Raw genomic sequence first — 16913 nt, 5'->3', positions numbered from 1 at the left:
CTGCAGGTCAGGACTGAGTTTGTGGAGGAACTGGCACAGCCTGGCCCACCTTGTCTTTTGCTCTGGCCCAGCATCTGACCAGCTGGCTGGGGCATGGGGCAAGTGCCCCCTGCCCGCTCCCAGGCATGCCAGGCGGTAGGGCTGTGGGGTGCCCAGCACAGTGCTCATGAGAAGGTCCGTGGGGAGACAGTAGCCAGTGGCCAGAGTGACCCAGGGGCTTGGGTACGAAAGGGGACCCTCTCACCATTCAGCCTGGCCCTCCAGGGCACGGTGATGGGCAGCCCCTGGCACCACCAGCCTGGGCTGGCAGCAGTATCTGCGGGATCTCACTGAGCAAAGGAGACAGCGACAGGACTCTGAGCTCCCACCTGCCTTTTACTGAGCCACAAAGAAGCGCAGCCGCCTCGATCAGCGAGGACAAGACCCCGCCACAGAACGTTACCTGCCTTCCTAACGCCACAGTTCTTTGCTTCATTCTTAAAACAAACTGACTGGAAAGAGGTCGCAGCCCGTCGTTAAAACACTTTGCTGCACTGGGGGGGCCTTTCCCAAGCACCCAGAGGATTTAGGAGCACAGCACCCCTCAGCCCCCCAGCCACCCTGGCACTTGGAAGATCCCTCCCCAACTCTGCAGGTTTGGCTCTGTCTGTACTCAAAGGGCCCTTGTCTAGGCTGCACGCTGACCCTGCCCGACGGGCTTGAGGGCACCCCCCGGCACCAAACTGGATGCTAGGGGAAAGCTTGTTAAGGGGGCTCAGCCTCCAAAGCTCCTGATGCTCTCAGTGGGGGGTTCTCCACTGCACTAAGCACGGGAGTGGGTTCCCCATTGTTCCCACTGGGAGTTGCTGGCTGTGGAGCCCTTTTGCAAATCTGCCCCTGTGCTGGGACAACCCAGCTCAAGCTGCTCCTCCGCTGCAAAGGCCGCTGCCCACCTGGCAGAGAGGGCCCTGGACATGTCTCTTGCAGGGGTGCCAGGGCCAGGGTTTGCTGGGGAGAGGATCCCGCCATGGAGCGAGACCCCGACGTGAGCAAGAGCCCCGCAGTGCAGCCCAGTGCTCCGCCCAGCTGGGCCCCTGCAGTGCTTCCCGCCTCCTCCGGCCATTCCCACGGGGAGACCCATCACTCGGCTTCTTCCGAATCGTACTTGAGGTCCTGGAGAATTTCGCTGATTGCCTCAATGGTTTTAATTAGCCTAGGAGAGCGGATGGAAACTATAAATAAAGGCCATATGGAGCGTATTATCTGGGCCGCCTCGCGTTCCCGGCGCTGTTTATGAAACACTCGGCCGGGGAGAGGCTGATCGGCACCAAAGCCATGCGGCAGTGCTAAACAATCCGGAGGGCCTACAAACAAGAGAGCTTTTGAAGGCACCATCTGGGTCTCCTTCAGCCCTGGTTAAGGGGAGGGGGCTGAGGGGTTGGGGAAGGCGCTTTCATCCCCCCCAACCCCCTTCCTCCAGCCCCAGCCTTGAAGAAAGGCGATGATAAAGGAGCTGCCAGGGCCTGGCGCAGCACATGCCAAGTCCAGCCTGCTCCACCGCCCCCTTGGAGGATCCCATCCCGGAGCTCACACTCCCCCCACTCCTCCCGGCCGGTCACATCCGTCGCCCCCCAGCCTGGAGGGTCCGAGATGCAAAACACTACACAAATAAACAGCCGGTGCAACTTCCCCACTGCTCCTTCCCAGCCCTCACCCCCGGTCGTGCCACACGCTCAGCTGGAGCTGTGCCTGCCTGGCTTCATGGGGGGGCTCCCACTGGCCCCTATGCCAGGGGGCGATGCCCCCTCCCTACCATAGGGCTCAAAGGTGTGCGGCATTCAGAGTGCCGTGGGTGGCAATGGGGTGGTACTGCTGCGCCCAGCTCCCCGGGGTGCCTACTTGTATTTCAGCTCTTGCACCTCCTGCTGGTGGGCCGGCACACTGGGCTGGTCCTGCGCGTTCTGCCTGGCAAGCTGCAGCTGGGCCGTCTGCAAGGGGGAGGGCAGGCGGAGTCGAGGGAGGAGACACCAACCCCACCCACAGAGCGACACAGAGTACCTGGCACCTCGGGGCCCAACCCCTACCCCAGGCTGCCGCACACAATAATACCAAAGCCACATGGCTCCAGGGCTACTCAGGGTCAGAGTGACCCCACCTCACCCTAGCCCCCACCCCTCGATTCCTTGTACCTAAGGCCCCCCAAGCACAGGAGAGGGATGGGAGCAGAGGCTCACGCCAAATGCTCCGCTGCCCAATTGAGCAGAGGCTGCGGCTGGGGCAATGTGACCCTGTGGCTGGGCCTCGGGGCTATGTCACTGACCAACCGCGTAGCCGTGGGGAGACGACTGCCTCCCTCACTTCATCTGTTCAACCTGGCAGCTCTCTGGGGCAGGGTCTGGAGCTGTGCAGTGCCCCGCACGATCGGGCCCTGATCTCGGCTGGGGCCTCACACACAACACTAGCCCAGCAGCCGGGAGTGCAAGCTCCTGCCCTTTCGCGGCTGGGGGGTGCTGTATGAGATGAGTTTGCTAGGGCTCAGACCAGCCCCTAGGAAGCAGCGTCCACACTACAACCCCACCCCACAGCGGGCACCAGCAGGCCCCCTTGCCTGATGTGGCTCTGAAGACTGGATGGTTCATGGGGGAGGAGGGGCCCTACAGGGTGGGGGCGGGGATCCTACGCTGGCACTGCACCTGCTCTGTGAGTAAATCAAGACCTCAGCCCAAGGGGAGAAGACAGGGGCCTCTCACCAGCTCTAGCTTCTCTTTCTCCTTCTGCTGGACCCTGCACAGGTGCTGGGCGAGCTCCGGCCGCCCATGCTCCGTCTGGAGCTGCTCCTTGAGCTGCAGGATCTCCCGGGAGATGCCGCTGAAGGCCAGTGTGATCTCATGGACCAGCTGCCGGTAGCGGAGGAAGTCGTAGTGCGGCCCGCTGCTCAGATACGCCCGGTGGCCCCTGCAAGCCGGACAAAGCAACCGGTTACCTGACATGAATGAGCCCCCCCCCGAGAGCACCCTGGACTGGGCCTTAGGAGACCTGGGTTCAAATCCCAGCTTTGCCACTGACTCTGTGTGGGCCACTGGGCCTCAGTGATGCTCCCTGGGGCAGAGACAGTCTCCCCCTGGCTCTCTGTGCAGCACCTGGCACAATGGAGGCTTGCAGTGGGTTTTACAGTAATAACTTCCAGGTGCAGCAAATTGTAGGCAGGGACTCGTAGCCTCAAAGCCTTTGCTCTCAGCTCGGTGCCGCAGAGAGGTGCACGGCCCCCCTCCCTACCCTCTGCATGACCCCTGCAGTCAGCAGCTCAGGTATTTTCCTCTTCAGCCTTTCCACGATATTATTGAATTAGCAGCTAGTGCCTCCGCTGGCTGCCAGTGCTCAGGAAGGGCTCATTACTGAGGCTTATTACCAGGCCCAACAGCTTAACCTTCGCTGGCCTGGCTCGGGGCTGGTTTGTTTGTTAAAATCCAGGGCCTGGATCCGGACAAGTAAATCATCTCCCAGCTGCCGCTGAAATGGGCTACAGGTGTCTGGAGTGCTGGGTCCCCCTGCCAGCCGGTGTTCAGCCCCAGCGCGGGGGCCGGGCCCAGGCATTGGGCAGCAAGCGGCCGCTGCTGCTTCCTGGGGTCCTTTGCCAGCCAGGTGGGGAGGCCTGAACATTAGAGACTGGGCACCACGCACTGGAGCAAGGGAGGAATGGCCCCGGGGCCAGCATGTGCCTCAGCCGGAGCCATGGGGTTTAAGGTCAGTGGGGCAGGGGATGGCCCAGTTTTCCCCTCCTGTCTCATTCCCCACCAGGAATCCCTCCAATGCCCCTGGGACACAGGTGGGAGAGGAAGAAGGCTGCAACGGGAAGCATCAGAAACTCAGTCTGGGGCGCCCCACAGGCAGAGGGACCAGCATAGGGCCTCCAGGTGGAGTGACATCCCCCACACGTGTGCCTGGGAATAACGGGAGCAGCCAGAGTGGGCCAGCAGCAGGAAGAATCTGCCTGAAAGTCTCTGTTTGGCAGGAGTTAGCCTCCCTTGTTTTGGGGCTGGAAGGAGAAGTCACTGCAGGGTGCTGCCTCCCACGCCGAGCCGGGCTGGGGCTGCATCGTCTGCCAGGGCAGTCTGCACCCGAACACACACTGCACGCGGGCTGAGACCCTGGAGCCCCACCCAGCCCCGGCACACCGGTGTCTCCAACGGGGCTGAGCCTGCCCTTACACACCAGGATGCGGATCCCCCTAAGAGCGACCGGGGCAGAGGACAGGATGGGATCCGGCACGTGAGGGAGCCAGGGCCGGAGCCCACAGCCGCCAGGAATTCCCTGGCCCTGGGGTCACTTACTCCTCAAAGAGCCGATAGGCTTCTACCCGCTCCCCCTGCAGGGTGTAAAAGCGGCGCAGCAGCAGCTTCACGGCGTCGTCCGTCTGCCAGCAGGAGAGAGAAAGGGACAGCGTGAGACTCAGGGCGTCCACCAGCCCTGGGGCAACAGGCTCCCGGATGGCTCTGAACCAGCGAGACAGGCCCTGCTGCATGCCCCCTGAACTAGCCCCTCCACCCCTCGACCAGCCCCAGGAGGGCGCTGCATAGTGATGGGGCACCTCCTCCTCCCCCCCCTGCAGGGCTCCCCACCCAGGGACTGCGACACTAACTCCAGCCACAATGTCACAGCTGCCTGCCACTGCCGACCTGGGGCCACACGGGAACCAGTGCCTAGAGGGAAAAGACCCCGTGCCCCATTCCCGGCCCCCCGAGCCAGTCAGTCTCCCGCCCTGGGATGGATCAGAGCCACGCCCCATAAAGAGAAAGGCCCAGTGTCCCATTTCCCTGCCTGAGCCAGCCAGTTCCCTGTCCTGGAGCTGGATGGGAAAGGCCTCGTGTCCTATTACACAACCCCCAAGCCAGCCAGTCCCCTGGAATGAGCACAGACTGGAGCTGGTGACAGGCTCTCCCCCCTGTGGAGTCAGGGGTTCTTAACCCTGTGACCATCCAGTCGCCCCAAAACAGGGACAAGCTGGAACCCAGGGCTGTAGCAAGGAATGTCTCAATATCCCATTCCCTGACCCAGCAGGTCCCCATCATGGGGCCCATTGCATCTCCCCACCGAGGGATGGGCTGGAGCCAAGGCCATGGAGATGAAAGCACCCCAGGGCTCCCCCAGTACCAGGGACCATCTTGTCCCCTCTAACCTAGGGCTGGATTTGAACCAGTGACCAACATGTGGCTGTGGCTACCCCCTGCATGCACTCCCACTTCCCCACCACTCCAGCCCACCATTCTCAGATGCCACACCTGAGGCACAGGGACGGGGGGTGCAGGGGGCTGCAGCTGCTCCTCAGAGGGAGGCCGGGATGGGGAGCCCGGTGAGGAGTGCATGGCCTCAGAGCTGGCTGTTCTGGGGCCAGAGTCCTCGCTGCCGCAGCTGCGAGATCCGGTTTCTCTCGCTCTCCAGAAGAAGGTTCCACGGGCTCCCAGAAGCCTCTTTCCATGGGCCTGTTCTGAGCTGCGGAGCAGCCGCGGGGCCTGAGTGTGTGCGTGGAGCCTCCCCAGAGCTCTCACCGTGCTGGGGTCTAGCGCACGGCAAGGCCTCCAGCCCCCGACACAACAGCTGTGTTTTCTAACTTGGCAGCTCCAGAGGCTCTTTCCTGTTGGCAAAGCCCCCGGCCGGCCTCTCCGGTTCCAAGCCCCATTGCCTTTGAGCGACTCCTTGGCCCCCAGCACCAAGCCAGGAGGCTCTGCTCCAGCCTCGCCCAGGACTCCCACGAGCTCCGCCCAGCCACCTGTGAGCATCCAGGGCTGGGCAGCCCCTCGCCAGGTGATGGAGGTTTCACATCATCTCACCCAGCACCGCGGGAGCCCCCCCGCCGTCTGCAGCCAGCGCTGCGACCTCGCGACCTTCCGAGCGGGTTCTGTGCTTGACAAGTCTCCAAAGCACAATTCCAGCACTTTCTGAGCCAGGGCTTAGCAAAGCGCCTTCCGCTCCCTAACGCCTCTGCTTCCAAACGGGGCGAGGGCTGGGGGAGGCAGAGAGTGAGCGGAAGGGAGTGCTGTCTTAGCAACATGCTGGCCGGCTGGCGTTTTTAGTTGCGGTATCCCACCCAGTTAAAAGGGACAGTAAATTCCAAGCTAACGATCCTCCATGCACTGCTGCTGCCCACGAGGAACTCAAACCATACCCAGTGTGCCATTGCCCAAGCACTACGGGGCATTAGAGGGCGCACACCTGAAAGGGTGGCAGCAGGCACTGGCCATGGCATCCTCCTGGGATCATGAGACTGGAGCAGTGCAGCAGCCTATCTAGGTCAGATTCCTCTCCCCACCAGGGCCAGCCCCAGCAACGTCAGAGGAAGGAACAGCAGGCAGAGACAGGATGACCTGATCCCTCCTGACCCCGCTGGTCATAGGTTGGCTTGTGCCCTGTAGCATAAGGGTTTGTTTTCTAATAGTTACTATTCTAGCGCTAGCTATTCATGTTCTCGACTCACATGGAGATTACTCCTGGGGGAATTCTCCGTTACTGTGCATGTGCAGAATTCATGGTCCCCACAGATTTCTTTGCTTCCCCAGAGAAAAATGACTTCTGACAGGGAAGCAAAGGTAAGCTGCAAGAGCAGTCACGCATCCCCCCTGAGCAGCGTAGGCAGGCTGCTCTGGGTGCTCAGAGTAACCAGTAGAAACGTAAATCACCGTTGGGGCATGGTGGCTGGGCGGTCATGCGTGTGAGAGAGGCACACTCTGTCCGTCTCAGTGCTCACTCCCTACTGCGGCAGGCTCGGTGAGGAGGGGAAGGGCTTTGGGATGTTTCTGATGAGGTAAGTGTGGGGCAGACATTGTGCCTCTGGCAAAGCAGAATGTAGCAGCCTGCCTGTTTAGTGAATTGTTCCCGTTATTAGTGAATTCCCCCAGGAGTATAAAACAGGTGTAAAAATGTTAAGGCTCCTTTACATGGCCAGAGTGATTGTAAAGGTCACAGTATGACCTTAGAAATGATTATGGCGCTTTAGTGATTAGAACTAGTCTAAATTTTTGGACTGAAAAAGTTTCCTATCAAAATGGGCTCCATGAACTGTTTGCTACTGACCTTCCTGGAGACCGTCAGTAGCCAGTATAAATTGTGAGCTTGGAGTCCCCAGCCCTTGCCTGGTCTGCAGTAGACTGTGATGTATCACTGAGCATATGGCTGCATATATTTTCTGACTAATAACTACAAGTAAAGGGTCAATATTAGCTAGGTTACTATTAGACAGAGGGGGGTTGGGGATTTCCTCCAGTGCCCCCCCCACTCCCATTCTCCATCCATTGTACTATAGTTTAAGCTCATGCTCCAATACGTCTGTTAGTCTATAAGGTGCCACAGGATTCTTCACTGCTTTTACAGAGCCAGACTAACACGGCTACTCCCCTGACAGTTTAAATAAATTATCTGTTAATAATTGCATTATTTTAACAAATAAAATATGCAGAATTTTAAAATATTGTGTGCAGAATTTTAATGTTTCGGCACAGAACTCCCCCAGGAGTAGGAGAGGAGCACAGATCTAGTTATCCACATTCAGGCCTGAGCCCTTTTCTCACTCCTGCTAAACTCTTGGTCTCAGTATGATGTTGTGGCAGGGAGTCCCACAGGGACCCTGCACATGTGAGGAAAGGATTTCCTGTTTTATCCCTTGCAGGAGCACCGGCAGCCTTTTTGGCGCTCCAGGCGGTGGAAGGTCTCGCCCCCAAAATGGCGCTGATGACCGCAGCAGCCGAACATCCAGCCACCGCAGTCACTGCCCCCCAAATGTTAGCGCCCTAAGTGACCGCCTAGGTCGCCTAATGGGTTGCGCCGGCCCTGGCCCCTCGTCTCAAGTTTATTTCAAGGAGGGCTGCTAGGGGAAACTGAGCTTCCACCCGGGATTTTGCAGCTTTGAGTTGCAGTCACAAAGCACCAACTCGCACCACAGAGATGCCAGCTCTGCTCTTGCCCTGCTGAGACCGTGAATTATGAGGGAAAAACATGTTTGTTTGCTCATTTTTTAAGAATCTTATTTTTGTATTTACTCCCTTTGAAACATTATCCCTGGGCTATTCCTGGTGTAAATGAACCAGTGGAAGGGTAAAGGGTTAAGCCAGGTCGTCTCAGTAAAGAGCCATTGTCACAACAGACCCAACCGATGGCAAATGGTGGCAGAAGAATGAAGACAGGCCAGGTGGGCCAGACACATCCTGCTGCTTTTGACTCAACACAGGGCCATTTCTATTGGTAGGTCCCCTTAACTGGGCTGGCATTCCTGAGCCTTCTGCTGGGGGCAAACTGGGGGGCGGAGGGGGGAGCCTCAGCCCAAGTTAGGAACCCAGGAAGGGAGAGAAAGGCCTCAGTACAGACCAAGGGTCCTCGCCCGAAGAGTGGGAAGGGGCCCAGCCCGGGGCAGGCTGAGGAGCTGGTGTAGACGGGTTTCCTCACCTGATAGCGCCTGGCTTGGTTCACCTCAGTCACTTCCCCTCTGCTCCCCCCGGCTGCTTTTCACAGCGGGGCTTCCCCTGCTCCAGTCCCAGCCCCCCTCCTATTACACCCCCACCACCCTGAGTGTGTGCAGCCCCCAGCCCAGACCCACAAACCCGGGGTGGGATGGGGACAGTCAGCCCCGGAGCGCGCTAAGGCAAAGGCGAGCCCGGCATGGGGGGGGGGGGGGCAGGCTGCGACCCCGGCCCCCGAAGGGGCAGAAACCAGCCCCCCCGCTCGCCCTGGGCTCCGACCTACCAGGGGAATTTGCAGCCTCCTCCTTGTGCACGACCAGGAAGCGCCCCCCCCTCGCCCCCGGGGAATGCGGCTCCGGCCCCCCCGGGGAATGCGGCTCGGCCTGGCCAGGCTCGGGCCGCCTACCCCCCCAGGAATGCGGTTCTGCCCGCCCCCCCAGGAATGCGGCTCCGGCCCCCCCCTGGGGAATGCGGCTCGGCCTGGCCAGGCTCGGGCCGCCTCCCCCCCAGGAATGCGGTTCTGCCCGCCCCGGGGAATGCGGCTCGGCCTGGCCAGGCTCGGCAGGGCCCCCCCACCAGGAAAACGTGCCCGGCCTGGCCAGGCTCTGCCCGCAGGGAAAGCGCTCGGCCCGGCAGCCCCCCCGGGAAAGCCGCGCTCACCATTGCAGGAGGTTCAGCCAGGCCCCAGGCTCCCCCCGGCCGGGCGCCGCCGCCGCGGAAGCGGGCAGGGAGGGGCCTGCAGGCTCCAGGCCGGGTGCAGCCCGGTAACTACCCCCGGCGAGCAGGGTCCCGCGGGCCCCCAGCACTGGGCTCGCTGGGGCCCAGGGCGCTGAAGCCGAAGCCTGAGCAATGCAGCTTCACCCAGGGTGGCAGGTTTGTATCATTTCTGGGGGTGCCCAGAGCTGGTCCCCGGAGCGGGGGCAGCACGCAGAGACACCTCCCTCCCCGGGGCCATAGGGAGCGAGGCTGGGCAGGAAGCCGCCTGAGCCCCGCTGCTGCCGACGGTGGCTGGGTGCCCCCAGGCCCTTTTAAATCGCCCGGGGGCAGCAGGTGGAACCAGGAGACGCTCCATGTGGGGTGCCCAGGCAGGGGCGGCTCTAGACATTTCGCTGCCCCAAGCACAGCAGCATGTCGTGGGGGGCACTCTGCCGGTCGCCGGTCCTGCAGCTCCAGGGGGCATCCCGCAGGCCTGCCTGCAGAGGGTCCATCGGAGCCGTGGGACCAAGGGGCAGGGGCCACAGGCAGGGCCGGGGTGGAGACCCAGCTCTGAACATTGGTGGAACCAAGCCCTGAATATTCCTGGAGCCTGGGCACCATGGGCCCATACAACTCTCCACTCCTGGCTTCACTGGAGCCCCTGGGACAATTGCCCTACTTGCTGTCCCCCTGATGCCAACCCAGGGCTTTCCTATGCAGTTGTTGACACAGAGGTGGGCTGTGGAGTTTTTATAGCAGGGGAAGGAGGAACAGAAAGAAAAAGGTTGAAAATCTCTGAGCTAGATCAGTATTTATATTGCTGTCTCACCTGGCCATGCAGAGCAGGAACACAAGGCTGTCCCCATGCCACAGAACTTACACACACAGTTAATTAGCTCTCACGGAAAGCATGGGGGTCAGGATCATCCCCATGTTACGGGGGGACTCAGCTGAGAGACACCAACAGCAGACCCAGGACTAGGTGTCCCATTTCCTAATCCCATCTTGTTCCTGAGCCCATACTGCCATTCCCAGTCACCCGAACCAGGGGCAGCCTCCTGCAGTGGAGCTTTGATGCAGATTTTGCTGGGCTAAAGCTCACACAAGCTCATGTTGGAGGCCAGTATGAAAGGTCCCAGAGCAGAGGTAAAATATTTCCTCACTTAGAACAAGGTGTCTACATGGACTCTTTTGGGTTCTGGAACTGGAGACTCACTCAGCTCCATGATCCCCATCTTCTGAACTAGGAACCGAAATACCATTTCCCTCAGAGCTGTACTGTGCACTAGCTGGGTTCAAATCCTGACCTAGGTGACAGGTGGCCATGAAGTGGGGGGGGGCTCATGGTGTTTCTTCTCATCTACAAGATCATAGGCCAGGCATGAGGTATGTTGGCAGAGCTAAACTGGGAACCTTCCACCTGCATTTCATTCCAGAAAACACCCTTCATCAAATAAATTTGTTAGTCTCTAAGGTGCCAAAAGTATTCCCTTCATCTGTGTTTTGAGTAAAAGCCCCATGTCAGAACACAATGGGCTAGTAAACCCCCATTCCTTACAAGGGCAGCTGATTTAGGGTTAAGCTCAAATCAAACTCCAGCCACTAGACAGGCACTAGTATATCTGAGCAGGAGCTTGTGCTGAATTGGAGCAAACAATTCCCCAAATAGATTGTCCAGGCTTTCAGCTCACTAGGATGGCACCAAGCACTGATCTGTCACTTTGCCATGTAGTTTGCCTTTTCAGTGTGGCACCAGGATCTGTCCATTCCAAGGGGCAGTCACTTAGAACACAACGGAAGAGGCTAACTCTCCTGCCCCCTCTTACCTGTCGGTGAGTTATTTTGGTAGGAGGAAAGGCATTTCCCCTCTTCCCAACTGACATGGTCCTTTCTGGGTGGAGCTGAGGAACAAGCTGTCTTCCCAGTGCTGCCCCCATAGTACTGTAGCTGCTGGGCTTTTATTCCAACCACTGGGGTCTGGAATCTCCTAGGGTTCACCCTCCCCCAGCCACCAGAACAGCTTTTGGTGTAATCCTGATTGCCACTTTAGGATGGTGGCAACTAGCCACAGAAATCCTCAACCTATTCCTAGAGGCTATTCCCTTTAAACCAACAAGAAAATAGGTATCACCTTGAATCCGAGGTGTGCTTTTAGCAAATGATATAGTCCATGGACTTAGCTACTGAATTCTGTTTCTACTGTACAGGAATATTGGCAGAGAAGTGTCTGAATCAAGCCCCGCATTTCATGTTGAAAAGACATGGAGTGAAAACACATTTTACAGGATATGCAGAGAAGATCATGTGCATTGTTCTGGACAGCATTAAAGTATGTCAAAGCAACTGTGCAGGTGAGAGGGCAGAGGATAAATGACAGACGCATGGCTGAGCACTGGAAGTAGATTTATTCAACACACCCCTGCTTCACACAGGACCAAGTTACATTGCAGCAGACTGACTACCCAACTTGAATTCAACAGAGCACAGCCACACGGGCTGAAGACAGGTAGCTTCCTCTACTTGACCTTCTTCTTGGGACGCAGATTATTGGTGTGGCCACACTTTTTCTTACGGCAGTTAACAGCACGAGGGTGCAGGCGGGCGTAGCACCTGAAACAGGCAGAAGAACAGCGGTTAATTCTTCTGGGGCTCGGGAACTCCCAAGAGGCTCAGCTTCGCATGGCAAGGTCCCAGTCAACTCCCCTGTAAACACTACTAGCATACGTACTAGAGGCAGCAAGTACAGGGGAAGAATATGCAGCTGAAGAGCATGACGGAAGTTTAAGTTATATAGGAAGGACAAATGTAAATTTGTTCTAGCCTCCTAGGTTCGTGATGCAAAGGGATTTTAATGAACAGCTACCAGTGCAGTAGAGAATGCGACACCCACCAATCTGATGGAATAATGGAATCTCCTCTTTCCCATGCAGAATGGGCAAGGTGACCCATCACAGGCCCTTCCCAGCCCCAGTGACTGAAGATGACCTATCCAGAACAGGAGCCTCTCTAGGAGGTTAGGAAATTGATACAGGTAAAAGGAGTTAAAGTTGCCAGGATACTGCTGTAGTTGCCCAATGCAGTTAGCTACTCAGCCCAGCTCCTCCTCAGCCTCTTTAGGCCAAGAGAGAGCAGTCTGACAGATTCTATTACCAATGGCCTCCTAGCCCACTGATCACCTGATGAGCACAAATTAGGATGTACGGATGCTGCTCAAAGCTGTTCACTCTTGGAGGGCAGCGGCTACACTCCCTCCAGAGGCTGTAACGCTGAGTCTATTGCATAAGACACATACTTGCGGCAGATCATTTTGTCACAGTTGTACTTCTGTGCAAGCTGGCGAAGGGAAGGCTCAATGATGCCTCCACGCAAACGCAGCACCAAGTGCAGAGTGGATTCTGAAAGTAGAAATACCGAGTTAGCAGCATTTCAGAGCTGGCACAGAGACTGTCTGCAGAGGGCTGAGCACAATGGGACTCTAGGTTCCAAGTGCTACTGCCACAGAAAGAAGTGACTACTTCAGTTCTGGTGGTTTCAGTCTCAACCCCAAATTAACTCAATTCCCACTGCAGAACCAGACTGTCATGGCTCTCCCAACCTTCCCTCCTGGCAGTATCCGAAAGGCAAATGGGACAAAGCTCTCCAGTTCTTTAGACACCTGGGCCCCCCTTATTGTTCCTAAGGCACCATACAGGTGTCGCAGCCTAAACCCCACAAACCCAGGTCATCTATGGATAGTGGTGAACACAAAGCCAGTTTTTTCAAAGCCATTTCTAAGAGTCCATACGCTATAGACACACAAAACAGCAACAGCATCTTACATGAAACCTCAAATTCAGATTTCAAAGCCAGAAGGGCCCCTTGTGATCTCGAACTTAGTATACACCACAGGCCAGACAATTTCACCGGGTAGTTCCTGCATCAAGACCACAACTTCCAGTTGAGATGAGGCACATTGTAAAGCGACTTACAAATCGTGGTTCAAAGACTTGCACATGGTGTAGAATCCACATCACTAGATGATTTGCTCCAATGGTTAATTACACTCCACTAAAAAACGTGCACCTCATTTCTAGTCTGAATTTATCTAGCCTCACTGGATCTTGTTATGCCTTTGTCTAGAGCCCACTGCTATCAAATTTAGTCCCCAGGTGGGTACTTCTATCACCCTGAGATAATCTAACCTTTGTAAGTTATATAGACTGAGCTGGTTTAGTCACAGGCTTTCCAAGACAATGCCTTGTTCTTGTAGCTTTTTTCTGAAGAGTTTCCAGTCTGTGTTCACACCAAACTGGACACAGTATCCCAATAACCATCTAACTAACACTTGTTATTGTCACACCACTCCTCACTACACTTCTAGTCATTATTGCCCTACTTACAGAGTCAAGGAAGGCATCTGCTCTTAGTTCCCTCATTGTATCAAACTAATTCTACAAGTTATCCACTGTAACCCTGAAATCCTTTTCTGAGACATGAACACACTTCAATATTCCCCAGTGCTTGTAGAAGACACCATGCGATAGCTTCTGCAGGCAGAAAGAGCTGAGTTTCCTCTAGTGGTTCTTTAAGCTACTGTTTAGCAACCATGCTTGAGGCCAAGTCTAATACAGTGGTAATATGCTGTCAAACAATACCTTTTTGGATGTTGTAGTCTGAGAGGGTACGCCCATCCTCCAGCTGCTTCCCAGCAAAGATCAGACGCTGTTGGTCAGGAGGGATACCTACAAGACATCCATGCATGGAATACTGAATTGCTTTTGTCATCACATTGAGATTATTTGAAGAGCAAACCATGACCCATGGGGCACTATACTACAGGGAGGCAGCAGACCTGATGGGAGTGATCTGCTGTAGCACAGCAGCATAGCATAAGGAGGTCTTGATTAGCACTACTGGGGTGGTGGCACTTGTGTCAACTCCACAACATTTTTATGCAAAACCTTTTCACTAAAAAAAAAAAATGCAGATTCAGGTCAATCAAAACAATTCACAAAGTCTGCCACTTCCTAAACAAAGAGGAAAAACATTTCAGTTTTGTTTTGGAATTTCCTCAAAAGTTAAACAAAATGTTTTGGTTGACAAAAATTTTCACCAAAAGTTTCAAAACATGATTTGGGTCAAACTAAACTTTTGTTTTTCAAATTTGCTGCGGAACCAAATAGAGGAGATGGGTGATGCAGTATCTTTTATTGGATCAACAGAAGTTGCCTCATCCATCTTGCCCCTCTAACATCTTGGGACCACCATGGCTAGAATTGCACTCTGAACCACATGGGCACTTAGGGCTTGTCTACATCACAAAGTTGCAGCGCTGGTGAGGGGGTTGCAGCGCTGCAACTTAGGAGGTGTACACATCTGCAGGGCATCACCAGCGCTGCAACTCCCTGTTTGCAGCGCTGGCCGTACTCCCGTTTTGTCTCGGGTGTAGAGGATCCAACGCTGGTGATCAAGTGTAGACACTTACCAGCGTTTTTCTAGACCTCCGTGGAATAAGCAGGTATCCCAGCATACCTGAGGAAGCCTCTCTGGTAATCAAGCAGGTTTTTCCTTCCCCGCGGTTTGCTCCGGTGTTCTCCGAATCCCCCCCCAAGCGGGTCTCCTTCCCCGCGGTTTGCAGGGGGGTTCGGGGAACGCGAGAGCAAACCGCGGGGAAGCAGGTCTCCTTCCCTGCGGTGTGCTCCAGTGTTCCCCGAACCCCCTCCGTGCAAGCAGGTCTCCTTCCCCGCGGTTTGCTCTCGCGTTCCCCGAACCCCCGTGCAAGCAGGTCTCCTTCCCCGTGGTTTGCAGGGGGGTTCGGGAAACGCGAGAGCACACCGCGGGGAAGGAGACCTGCTTGCACAGAGGGGGTTCGGGGAACACTGGAGCAAACTGGGGAAGGAGACCTGCTTCCCCGCGGTTTGCTCTCGCGTTCCCCGAACCCCCCTTGAAGCTGCCCAACAGCGCTGCAGTGTGGCCACATCTAACACCACTTGCAGCGCTGGTTGCTGTAAGTGTGGCCACTCTGCAGCGCTGGCCCTATACAGCTGTACTAATACAGCTGTAACAACCAGCGCTGCAAAACTGTAGATGTAGACATACCCTTAGTTGCACAGCCCTATGTGCAGCAATGCTGTGTGGGTGTTTAACTGCTACCATGTCTTAGCAGTTGCATTTTAGGGGTAGGTAAACAGCATTCATCTGATCCACCCACTTGTCAGGAGTGCAGAGCCCAAGCGCTCAGACAGAAGGTATGTCAGGGACTATTTTTTATAAAGCTGTAAAAAGGTCACAGGCCACGATTTTGTCACAGAAACTGCAACTTCCAACACAGACGACAACACCACTGACTGAAATGTGGCCCAGCCATCCCCACATCTGTGACCTGGTGCACAGCAGGGGAGCGGAGGTGGACAAAGAGGACAGGATCAAGACAGATGAGACTCAGCACGGCCAGCCCCCCCGCGGTCTCTGAGCAGGGGCCAGCCCCTCATACTAGATAAAGGGGTGTGTCCAGACCCCACTGGAGGGTCAAGCTGCCGAGGAGAGATTAAGGCCCCAAGGGCAGTGCAGGGGACGGGCACTGACTGCCCCAGATTTACCAACTGTGGCCCTCGCCCTCCAGTCCTTCCGCCCCTTACCCTCCTTGTCCTGGATCTTGGCCTTGACATTCTCGATGGTGTCGCTGGGCTCCACCTCGAGGGTGATGGTTTTGCCCGTCAGGGTTTTCACGAAGATCTGCATCTTGGCGCACGCGTGACCCCTGCAAGAGCCAACAGCCGCTCAGCGCCGGCCGCAGCCCGCGCGGCGAGTCCGGCCCGCAGCCCCGCCCCCTCCCCGCCGCCGGTCCCCCCACCCCCACCCCCCGGGCTAAGCGGGGGTCCGGCCCGCAGCCCTGCCCCCCGCCACGCTAAGCGGCCACCCTGCGGGGGGTCCGGGCCGCAGCCCTGCCCCCTCCCCGCCGCCGGTCCCCCCACCCCCACCCGCCGGGCTAAGCGGGGGTCCGGCCCGCAGCCCTGCCCCCCCCGCCGGGCTAAACGGAAGAGTCCGGCCCGTAGCCCTGCCCCCCGGGCCCCACGCCGCTCACCCAGCCGCCTCGCTGCAGAGAAGAGAAAGGGGCCTTCCCCGGAACCGGAAACAGCCCAGCGCACGTGGGCTTTACGTCACACGCCCCACGCACGCAGTATTATAATAGTGCCCCGCCCACTTCATCTCTTGCGTCATAACCAGCGCCCCGCCCCCGGTCAAGCTCCGCGCCAATCAGCTCCCGGGCAGGAGAGTCCCTCCGGGGGCGGAGTCAGCGCGGGGCTGTGGGCGGGGTCCGGGTCCTGGGCTGGGGGGGTCGCGGACAGGGGTCAGGCCCGAGTATCTGTGCGCCCACGTGTCTCACCCCCCCCATCCTGCACCCTGGGGCTGCCCAGGAGACAGCTGAGCCGCTGGAGGGGGGACAGACTCCCCGAGACTGGCTTACAGACCAGTCCAGTCCAGTCAGCTGTTCTTCTGCACGGGAGAGAGCGTGGAGCGAAGAATGAGGCGTTCAGTCTGCAAACACCTGGAAGATAGCAAGATGTTAAGTAACAGCATGGATTTGTCAAGAACAAATCCTGTCAAACCAAACGGAGAGCTTTATTTCACAGGGTAACAAGCCTTGTTGATCGGGGGAAGTGGCAGATGTGCTACATCTTGACTTTAGTAAAGCTTTTGATACTGTCTAGCATGACCGTCTTATAAACAAACTAGGGAAATACAACCTGGATGGAGCTACTATAAGGTGGGTGCAAAAATGATTGGAAAACATTCCCAGAGAGTAATCAT

The 16913-nt window shown here is 57.0% G+C and overlaps 2 protein-coding genes and 1 long non-coding RNA gene across 3 annotated transcripts; 1 reads left to right on the top strand and 2 right to left on the bottom strand.

Moving 5' to 3' along the window:
* Nucleotides 1-355: 355 nt before the first annotated feature.
* Nucleotides 356-9089, bottom strand: REX1BD (required for excision 1-B domain containing). The gene is made up of 6 exons (XM_030540782.1): nt 9003-9089; nt 8710-8850; nt 4311-4393; nt 2730-2934; nt 1879-1967; nt 356-1192 (listed from the first exon to the last, which is right to left on the bottom strand). The coding sequence occupies exons 1-6, from the start codon at nt 9087-9089 to the stop codon at nt 1120-1122; spliced, it is 678 nt and encodes a 225-aa protein (XP_030396642.1). The 3' UTR covers nt 356-1119.
* A 10-nt stretch (nt 9090-9099) lies between these two features.
* On the top strand, nt 9100-11725 carry LOC115638577. The gene is made up of 2 exons (XR_003997480.1): nt 9100-9299; nt 11330-11725. It is a non-coding gene; the product is annotated as an uncharacterized LOC115638577 (long non-coding RNA).
* On the bottom strand, nt 11509-16291 carry UBA52 (ubiquitin A-52 residue ribosomal protein fusion product 1). The gene is made up of 5 exons (XM_030540324.1): nt 16186-16291; nt 15740-15861; nt 13757-13843; nt 12415-12517; nt 11509-11732 (listed from the first exon to the last, which is right to left on the bottom strand). Exons 2-5 carry the CDS (start codon nt 15840-15842, stop codon nt 11639-11641), a joined length of 387 nt encoding a protein of 128 aa, XP_030396184.1. The 5' UTR covers nt 15843-15861; nt 16186-16291; the 3' UTR covers nt 11509-11638.
* Nucleotides 16292-16913: the final 622 nt, after the last annotated feature.

The sequence above is a fragment of the Gopherus evgoodei genome, chromosome 22, assembly GCF_007399415.2.
Source record: "Gopherus evgoodei ecotype Sinaloan lineage chromosome 22, rGopEvg1_v1.p, whole genome shotgun sequence".
NCBI classification, from domain to species: Eukaryota; Metazoa; Chordata; order Testudines; family Testudinidae; genus Gopherus; species Gopherus evgoodei.
The sequence above is the reverse complement of the archived record's forward strand: the minus strand, read 5'-3'. Positions and strand labels throughout refer to the sequence as shown.